The following is a 10,876-nucleotide window of genomic DNA, read 5'->3' as shown; positions in this document are numbered from 1 at the left end:
TTTACTTTAACTCATACATATTTTATTTGCTTTTATCAGATGAAATAAATACAACCATTTTCATTATTTGTTTTTATTTTTCCTATAATAAATAATTCCATTTCCGTACCAAGTGACACATTTTTTAAGAGTAGATCAAAATGTGGTAAAAATGATTCCCTAAGTCGATGAAATGGCTGAATCAATATGATTATATTAACAAAAGGCAAAATTGAAGTGAATATGATCTTCAAATCATTGCAGATCATTATACAGTGTGTCCCACTGAAAATAGTCAATGACGTATATCTTTAATAGGAAAATCGATAAACAAAATTTGAAAAACCCGTGTCGAAAGGGGGAAACAAAACAGAGCACTTTTTAACTCACTTCGATATATACTGGGTGGGGTAGGAAGTGGTATTATGAAAAAAATACTATTTTTTTTTAAATACATACATGGGTTTAAAAGCACCATAACTATTTTGCTGAGAGCAAAAATATATAGAAAATAATTTTTCGACTAAAAATACACAACATGCTCATAAAAATATTTAGTAAATATCATTTCGACTTCTATTACATTTAAAAATTCATTCAAGTTAGTGCTACATTGCTAACGCCATCTACTGGAACTTACCTATTAAAAAAATAAATATTTAATATATCTTATCAAATAAAAATATTTGTTTTTATTTATTAACAGTGTAAAATTATTATATTATTATAGTAAAAACTATATCTTTTTTATTGCAACGAATATTTGGATAAAAATATTTTAAATGTCAACTGAAAAATTTTTAATATTTTTAAGGAATGAAGAAATTCATAATGAAAGTTATTTTTATGTATTTTAATTCTAAAAATTGAAAAAAAATCACCATTCATTAATTTTGACTTTTACAATTGACAAAAAAATAAAAGTAAAAAAAGAGATTTTCTCGAAAAACTCGAAATTTCGATCTTTAACTTGCATTTTCCTGGAAAATGAATTAGCCAAATAGGACCGTTAGAGTGGCCCCCAACATTACTAGATTTTACTCTTTTGAACTTTTATTTATGGGGATATATTAAGTCATTAATTTAGTCCACCTGAATTGCTATAAGATCTTCGGTATCAAATAGTTAAAGCATATTGAAACATTACACCGAAAACTCTTTACTTTTACTATAGTCTATAATGGAGAACATTTTGAACATTTAATAAATTAATAAACATATTTACATCACAATGACTAATAATTATTGCACCTGTTCAAATGCGTATTTTATGGAAATCAGAGAAGCATATTTTTTTGCAGAATCTTTACGAAAATGAAATACCTTTTAAACAGGTCACATGACGATTGATGTTACAATATAATGAATTGAAGTTTAAATAAAATTTACAGAGATACGTTCCAGGAGATTGTTAAGTGTTTTGGAAAATAAAACATCACAATTAGTGTTTCTGGTTTCCTTGCATGCGAAGTGTTTAGGGATAGAGAGTTGCAGTTAAAGTTGAAACAATGATTAACCGGGGATGAATAGAATTTGATTATGGGGGAGAAAAAGAAATTAAATGAAGGTTCTGCGCAAGGAAAGTTAGAAAATATTGAACTGAATATTGGATATTGAATTTAATAAAAGTTTAAATACAATTGATTCCTGGAAATTTTCAAGAAATTTTTTGGAAAATAAAATATGACATTAGTATTTTACGTTTCCTTCCTAAAAAAATTAGGCACTCAAAGCGATGAACAAAATGTTTTCTAGAATTGGAGAATAGCAAAAATGTTTTCGAGATTTCGAAATCTTATTATACTAATTGACAATATGTCTTGCAAAAGTCTAAGTTAGCATCGGTTTTACAGATCTATGGTAATTATGATAGTTACCTAATATATGTGAAAACTCTCACATTAAAAGAAAAATATCTGGATTAATTATATCCAGTGTACTTTATAAAGTGTTTAATATAATACAACTAACTAACAATTTAGAATTTATGTTGTAGGTAAAATTCTAAATTGTTAGTTAGTTGTATTTCAACCACCAGTTAAACCAGAGCTGTTCGTATTTGAGAAACAAGATAATAGTGAGCAACATGTTGCAAAATTGTGTAAATAAGCCGGATCATTTTATATATATATATATATATATATATATATATATACATATATATAATTGACTTTTATAAAACAAAAATATACTGTTAGCCTTTTAATAAAAGAGGTTTAGCAGTTATATTTTGGTTACAATTTGGGTTTCCATATCTACTGTCACAAATGTGCGTCCAACATTCCCGCCTGGCTAGGAGAAATAGACGTAAGCTTAAAAATATAATATGTTTTTCGTCTTTAGTGCACTCAAATCAGTGTAATGGATAGTTTCTATATTTCTAAAATTTTAAACTTGTAAACGAGTGTTATTTATCTATAGTTGGTAGAAAGGTATTTATTCAGTTTCCTTGACAACATTGACTAAACAATGTTTTGACATTGCATTTAGTATTTACAATTTTAATAGATATGGAGTCGACATTTTATTACTTTCCTGGTCAAACACCAGAAAACACAAAAATCTCGGACAGAAGTCATGCACTACATGTTACCTCGGACGCATGGAAACGAATCACCGGACATTTGGACAGACGCAAACTGATTCAAGAGGCAATCGACAAAGAAGTCGCTTATAAAAAAGCTTTAAAAGATGGTTCTTATGCTATGACATGTACTTGGGAGAATTCAGTGGAGGTAAATTTAACTCACTAATTCAACTTTTCAACTAATTAACCACGAAACAACCCTGAAATTGATTATTTAGAATGTCAGACGCAGAAAAGAGGAAGAACGCATACGCAAAATCGCCGAGCTTGAAGACAATAAGTTCAAAGGTTACTACAAAGTACGCGTGGAGCAGGAAGCCAAAAGAAAACAGTTTGAAGAACAAGTCCAGAAAAGACTATTCACGTCCACCGGTTACCCGAGACAAATAAACTACGGTCTTCTTACATGCGAAGTAATCAGAGATAGAGAGTTGCAATTAGAGTTGAAGAAACGATTGGCCGAGGATGAAGAGAATATGATTGTGGAGGAGAAAAAGAAAATAGACGAAGGAGCAGTACAAGAAAAATTAGAAAATGCTGAAAAGGCAAAGAAGATATTCGAGAAGAATGTTAAATGGGCTAAAGAATTGCAACTGACGTAAGTAAAAAAAATAATCAAGAACGGTCATGATACTAGATATTACATTCTTTTTAGGATTGAAGCCAGAAAGGAACATGAAGCATTAGTAAAATTACAAAATCTAGAAAGAGAAGCTCTTGATAACATAGAGGCTGCGAAAGAGATGCAGGAGGTTGAGGAAGCAACAAAAGCAGAAGTTTGTATTTTTTCGATAATAATTACAAAATAACAATAAATTGTTTCATAGAAACTTCGAAGAATTAAAGAAGTTAGAAATGAAAAAAAGAAATATATGGAAGAGAAAAATGCGATAACAGGCAAACGTGCCAAGGAAGATAGGGAGTTAGACGAAGTAATCCATGTATTTAGAACAACAAAGGAAAAAATGAACTGCTTTATAAAAAAAAGAGAACGCATGGTAAATATTTTATCCACAATTTTAATAACCATATTGACATAATTATTTTAGTTTAGGGAGACTTTCAAAAAACGAAGCGAATTGCTTGCTGAAAAATTGGGAGAATTTCATGGTAATCGGGAAGAACGTTACAACTTCACTGAAAAGGATCCATATGGAGAAAGGTATTCGTTGTGTTTTATGTTGAAAATATACAATCATTAATTGTTTTTAAGAGCAATGGCTTTGGCAGAGAAAAAGGAATCTCTTAAACAGCAATTGTTACAAGAAGTACTGGAAGGTCGAAAAAAACAGGTGGAAGAAATTGATAAATTAAGAGCTCAAGAACAAGATGTGAAAAAATATGAAATGTTAAACCGTTACAAAACAAATGAAGTATTAAAACAGTACGAAGAAGAACAAAGAGCCAAGGCAAGAGAAGCAGTCTTGAAATACAAAGCGGAACTGGAGAAACAAATTGTATGCATATAGTCAATTTTAAAACTTTTTATGCAATAGTGTTTTCAGGAGGAAGATCGAATGCAAAAAGTTGAGAAGGAAGATGAATTACCATATGGCAAAGATTATGAAGAGGAAGACCGAAAGTTCTTTGAATACGCGAATGATACTTTGCAACTTGCGAAAGATAAAGGATACAACACGTACCCCATCGAAAGTGTTATAAAAGTAAAATTAATTGTAACGATAACATAACATAAGTTCTAAACCTATAATTTTATTTCAGGCTTATAAAAAAGAAAATGTATTAGACCTGAAAGAGAATAAAAGGCTATGTGAAGATACATATGCTAAAAAGCCAGTTGATTTAGTCCAAGTGAAAAAAATATTCAAAAACAAAAATCCATGTAAATGTTGCAGAAATGAATAAAACTATTATTATACATTGCAAAAATTTGTTTTTGTTGTATCTTAGAAGAATATAAGGAAACCTAGTATGTTATAGATTAAACAAACAGTTAGCTATTTTAATATAATATATTTAATAAGTATATATTATATAAATAATTTGATTATTTAATAATTATTTTGTTAGATATATTATGGTAATTTTTATGAACGAAAACATGATATTATTACCAAATAAAGATACATTAATACCCCCACCAATAAATATGCAACCAACACTACACACAAGTGCAGCGCTACCCATCGGTTTTTAAAATAATTGGGATATTTGGCACTGGGCTAATATCCTTTTCAGGAGTGAGTCCAGATTTTCACTTTTCTGATCTGATACACGCACTCCAGTGTATAAATGCGAAGGTGAAAGATTTACTTTGTGCACCCGAAATTGTGGTGGTGGTTCTATTGTGATATGGGGTGGTATATGTTTTAAAGCGTAATCGTAGTAATGTTTCGTCGCGAATCTCTGACAGCTGATCGGTATATAAGAAAATGTGGTAACGTTTGTCCGTGTTATAGGCGACGTTCGGCCGCACGTTGCCAGAATAACTGTAGACTACCTTCGAGAGGTTGGCCAGCAAATAGTACAGATCTAAATCCAATCGGAACCACCTAGAGAGATGCATAAGAACCCGTAATATCGCTCCGGAGAGTTTTGATGAGCTGGGAGACGCATTAAAGGAAGCATGAGAACATTTTGAAATAAATTATGTTAGAAATCTTATATAGAGCCTCCCTCATAGAATGAAGGATGTCATTAGAGCCAGAGACGGTAATACCAGATTTTAAAATAATTCAACTTGTGTTAGAAGCTTTATTTGAAATTTCTCATTTTTGGTGATTTACTGTTATTTTTATTATTTTGCAGATATTTCTTTAATTTTTAAATTTTATGCAATAAATCTTTATTAACCATTTCTAAGTTGTGTTACTTGCCGCTTCCGACCAAATTAAATTATTAAATTAATTAAAATTTATTATAAAAATAAATTATATACTTTGATATTACCGGATGCATCCAAGACTAAGTCACGAAATGTGGCATATTCATCCTTTTACCAAATTAATTCTCATTATATTGTTTTGATTTCGACGGAAAGTAAGGAAATGTTAAATTGTTTTTGTTCTAAAGTAACTTTAATCAGATATATTATCATACTTACATATATATTTATATTTAAGTATTTCCCCTATTTGTGGTATAAAATAAAGATCATTTAAACGAAGAAGATTATAATTAATGTTTCTTCAGATTATAAACATACATTCCGTTAATTGTGATAAACACTAGTCCAATTAATTACAATTGCAAGTAAATAAAATCAGAACTATTATTTTAAAACTTACTAGTGCGAGGGTCTATTATCTAATTATAATTATTTAAGAAATTTAACTTCTTTTGATATATTATGTAAGTAATTAATAATTATTGTACAATTTTTTAAATTTGTACCAGTTTTATACAGTTGAGTGTTAAATTAATATTTACATTATTTTAGAGATTTTAACTAGTTTTGACAACAACGTTCAAATTTTTCTATTTGATCCAGGGAAGTTATTGGTGAAAGAGTCATTAATTTAAATGGAGCAAATGAACAATAGCTAGCGCCAGCAAAAGACGGAAAGTCATGGAGAACAAGGAGAACCAGGTTTACCAGGAAAACCGGGGGGAATATTTTTTGGTATTGTAGGCATAGTAATTAGCGGCGATCAATTAATTATATCTGCCAATGGAGGAAATGGTGTAATTGGTCAAGACGGTGGTAGTGGACACGGCGGCAAATTTGGACGGAGCCCACCAGATCCTGATTGAAGTTCAAATGCAGCAACATATTTACAATTTAGAATGGAAAAATGTATAATAATCTGTTTGTTCCTGCGGTAGTGTATTATGTTTATGGTAGTGCAAGTTATAAGGTTTATGGACTATCAGGTAGTGCTGGTGATGATGAAGAAACGGTGGTATTATTGGATTCGAGGGGAACAAACAACAAAAGTCATTGCATTAGAAAAATCTGAAGTTAAAATAAAACTGAGCGACGGTACAATAGGCCAACTTGGTGAAGGTGGAAATGGAGATATTTGCGGATGTGGCGCCTATGTACTTTAGAGCTTCTTTGATTTCTCTATCAATTGAAGATCAGTTAAATCATTAATTTCAAAAAAATCCCGTGTAAGTAATGAAGATGTTGCACAGGTATCACTAGAGGCAATGAACTTCCCAGAATTTTTCCCGAATCGTCTTTAAAACTAATATTATCAAATGAAGCTGACACATTTATAAATTATTGTACTAACACATTTGACGATGGATCAGTAATTCAATCCCAATATGAACAATGAATAACCAAATTCGAAGATTGTTAACCTGACGAACTTATTCGAATTTAATGTAAATTAAATCACTTCTTCTTTTTATTATAGTTTATTTTTTGATCATTTTTATTGTAAATTTAAACTGGTATTGGTTCAGGATAATATCAAAAATTGGTGGTAATGTTAAATTATATTAACATTTTATGAAAATGTAATATTTGATTTTGTTGTATGGCAATTTCCTCATGGTACCTGTTACTCTGCAGGTTATCAGTAGCAGAATCCTGCAACAATAATGTTTCTATCAGAATCTTATTTTTTATTCGTTTCTATGTTTTTTCTAATTAGATTGTTATTTTGTTATTTTTTTTAATGACAAGGAGAAAAAAGGGAGCAGTTACTTCGTTCCTGGCTTTGTTTATGTAATATATAGTTAAAGGATTATCAGAATTACTTTGGGAAGTATCATCATTTCTAGTTTTTTTTTTAATTTTTCAAACGGTTTGTTGCTTTTTCTCGAATTTTATCATATACGTAGTCAAAAAACGGTAACGGAGTTCTTTTTTAGTTTTTCAACAACTTTATATATCGCAGAGTCTCTATTTCGATACAGATACATACAGTTTTCATATGGATCATATAATAGTGTAAAGGAGGCGTAATTTGTGGAAGAGTGGATTGATTGGTTACAGTATTCTAATGATGCTCAATTATATATAAATTTACAAATTCAGTATATAAGCGACTTGTAAGTTTAATTCCTCCGTCAGATGTAATTTTTTCGGAGTAGTTATGATGAGAGAAAAAATGCCTCAGCTTTTGTAGTATTTCAAAACTAGTACTGAAAAACTGATTAATCCATACCAGTGCACACTATGGACTGGTAGAAGGGCGAATAATTTTCTGATCTGAAAGTTTCTTAATTTGTTTGGAAATCTCGGTATACATAAGCAGGGGGTGCCTAAACGAGTGAATAAAAATTGGGTTTTCATCTTTAGTTGCAATATCATTTTGTTTGACTGAAGTGTGAGTGTAATTTTTGCGTATAAAGAGAAGAAGATCGTTGCAAACTATTAATGTGCCATATTTGTCGTGCCAAGAGATGAAATTCAAAATCGTAGATAATATGGTATTTAGCGAGAATTGAATATTCTAAATTTTGATTATCAGTAAACGATTTATTCAGGGACTGTACTGTTTTGTACCATATTTAGAATCAAATAAGAATGCAGCTTTAGATGTAATTACTGAATTGATGGTTCCAGTGTCTATGTGACATTCTGGTTCATGACGAGTTCTTAAAAGTTTTCACACGCCATTTTTTCAATATCAGCGTTATCTGAACACCACGTTATTTTTTCGACCGGGGTCGTTGCATGATTCTCATAGATCAGATGCATTTCCATCAACGGTGTCGTTTTCGTAGCAATGACCGTGAGAATAAATATCGTAGTTTTTGATATTGAAAGCATCTAGTGCATAATTATTATTATCGCTCTCATATATATATATATATATATATATATATATATGGACGGAATGAATATATGTGTTGGCTTAAAATTTATTGTGGAATGAATTTTTGTTTCGTGAAGCGCCAGAGTTTAGAAAATCTCGGGGATTGAATTGTGTCGCATGTTTTATTTTTTCTAATTTAGAGTTTCGTAGTGTTCTACTAAAAGCAGAACAACGGGATAAGCATTCCTCTAAAGTTGCATGTGGTACATTTTAATAAATCACGCTAAGGTTGAAAAATCTTGTCATCGTTAGCTCGGTACGTCCAGTTGTCCCTAGGCAAAATATATATATATATATATAGTCTGTGGACGTAACTCGCGCGACTAAAATGGTTCATGTAAAACAATGATTTTTCATCTTTTTGAAGTGGACTTTTAAGCGGGACTTAGTGCCTGGGATGTAAATTTCCAAAAAATATATTAATCAATATTTGAACGCGTGCATGTTAACCGCTCACCACCATTGCTTCATCATAACTGTGTGCAATCAGTTTATTAAGTGAATTTTGAATTAAAGTATCATAACAATTATAATGTTTCTTCATCATACTTTTTAGAAATTAGGTAATTCAAAAAATGTCCAATTGGCTCACAATCACGCGTACATCTAAAAATAAGTTTCTGTAGTAACATACGTTACAGAATTATTTATTTCCTCAATTATTTGTTCTTGACAGACTTTAAAAATACACTGTAACTAATCATTCTGGATGCTTTTGGACGTGCCTCTTAGAGTTGCATTTACTTGAGCCGAAAAATTAAGTCCACGAATTCGGATTTTCAGAAGTATCGCTCTCATCATGCCCCTGAAAGCCAATTCGACTCTATAAAATTTAATGCAATTTATAATTTTTGATAAAACATACCGATTCTTTGACACATTTTTATTTTGTTTCTGTACATTTGTCCAGTAAATTCAATCAAATTCCATACATTTATAAATATGGCGCATTTTTTATCATCGAACTATTCTATCTATACTAAATCCTACTACATAATAGGATTATTCCGAAATATTTTTATGCATATTTTTTACATTATTACATGTTACTTAACATTATATTCAAGCTCTCAAAATTTTAAATAAATAACGCTTTGTTTCTTAAATATTGTGACTTAGTTTCCACTTACTTTGATATATAGTCTTTTTAATAATATTAATTTATAATTATAGCCAAAGGTACCTGTGTGATAACGCAAGTTTGTATAAACAAATATGGCATGAGTAAAAGGCTTGTAATTTTCTTACTATTGGTCAATATCAATGTTAAAATTAAATAAATGTTTGGTCTGAATACGAAGTTTTATTACTCTTCTTTTCATAAATAAAATGTATCAAGTTAAACAAAAATACGTATGTATAAGTTAATTTACTGTAGGTCTGTTAGTCAAAACTAAGCATGATTACGTGCGATCAAGACATCAATCTATTTGCGAACTGAAGATAAGGATTACACCGGAACACGAAATTTAATAAAAATATAAAATGTTATACTAACATTAGAACTAGGAACAACGTTTTACAAAAAAACATAAAATGTTCATGAAGATTCGTAAACTCTCACGATTTAGTTCCTCGCTCCTTTGAGTGTTGGTGTTAGTAAAGGTTCTAAATAATATATATCCGTTGTGTTGATAATAAACTTTGATTATTGATTGCCGTTTAGATACATTAGAGGAATTTACTGAAAATGGTAACTAATCACGGAAAGTGAATGCTTGAATGCATAACACCAATGGCGCAAAATGTCAATTTCTAATGGTAAATTTAGAATGACAATTAATTGGTTCAAAAGATCCTTTAAACATAGTTTATTGAGTTCATCGGGGTAATTACAACTGTGGTTATTTAGTTTGTTTATTCGGTTTGTTAATAATATTTCATTATTCTGAATACTGAATAGTAGCATTAAACTGATTAATGTATTTTTCGTTTATTGAATATTGATTATCTGTTGTAAACTACATTGGTTTTCTTTAAGGTAACTAATAATTTTATTAAATTTCCTAACGTAGTGTGCGTCCATATGTCCTGTTACATGATTGAACCATATTCGTCTGTTACTCCTCCTTTTTCCTAATTTGACGATCAGAATAGATGTTACTTAATCGTTCATTCATGGATCTGTAAAAATTTTTAAAGCTTATCGTAATTTTTTTACGATTTTTTTTCATTTGTTTATTATACATTATTTCTAAAGCTTTATGTCAATATTAATTGGGTTGTTATTTTCTCTATTTATGATTTCGAAAGGATATAATTTTGTGGTGGAATGTTTAATGTTATCGTAGGGAATTATAGAATATTTAAGTTTTTTATATATCATCAGTTTTAAAGTTTTCTTGATTATTGAATAAGTGAACATGTTTTATTAGTCTGGAGTGACATCTTCCTACAACACCGTTGGATACTGGATGTTGGCTACTGATGAAATATATCTTGATTTTATGTATTTCTAATAAATAAATAATAAAATAAGAATTTTAATAGTCTTTGTTTTTAATTTTTGGGCATAGTAAGTTTACTGGTTTTCCCAAAAAAAGAGAGATTTGTTTTCTTGGATTTTCCACGTTTA

The 10,876-nt window shown here is 29.9% G+C and overlaps 1 protein-coding gene across 1 annotated transcript; it reads left to right on the top strand.

Annotated features, from left to right (window-relative positions):
• The first annotated feature begins 2,465 nt into the window (after positions 1-2,465).
• On the top strand, positions 2,466-4,456 carry LOC109599326 (inner centromere protein A). Its single transcript, XM_020015308.2, has 8 exons — positions 2,466-2,714; positions 2,785-3,164; positions 3,222-3,342; positions 3,394-3,564; positions 3,616-3,728; positions 3,780-4,023; positions 4,072-4,230; positions 4,289-4,456. The coding sequence occupies exons 1-8, from the start codon at positions 2,490-2,492 to the stop codon at positions 4,430-4,432; spliced, it is 1,557 nt and encodes a 518-aa protein (XP_019870867.2). The 5' UTR covers positions 2,466-2,489; the 3' UTR covers positions 4,433-4,456.
• Positions 4,457-10,876: the final 6,420 nt, after the last annotated feature.

Source organism: Aethina tumida, chromosome 1 (genome assembly GCF_024364675.1).
Source record: "Aethina tumida isolate Nest 87 chromosome 1, icAetTumi1.1, whole genome shotgun sequence".
Classification (NCBI taxonomy): domain Eukaryota; kingdom Metazoa; phylum Arthropoda; class Insecta; order Coleoptera; family Nitidulidae; genus Aethina; species Aethina tumida.
The sequence above is the reverse complement of the archived record's forward strand: the minus strand, read 5'-3'. Positions and strand labels throughout refer to the sequence as shown.

Bases quoted from the DNA above. Each gene is read 5' to 3' on its own strand.
- LOC109599326 (XM_020015308.2), top strand. From the start codon at position 2,490: ATGGAGTCGACATTTTATTACTTTCCTGGTCAAACACCAGAAAACACA. The intron at 2,715-2,784 runs GTAAATTTAACT...TTGATTATTTAG, and splicing joins CTTGGGAGAATTCAGTGGAG to AATGTCAGACGCAGAAAAGA. The intron at 3,343-3,393 runs GTTTGTATTTTT...ATTGTTTCATAG, and splicing joins AGGAAGCAACAAAAGCAGAA to AAACTTCGAAGAATTAAAGA.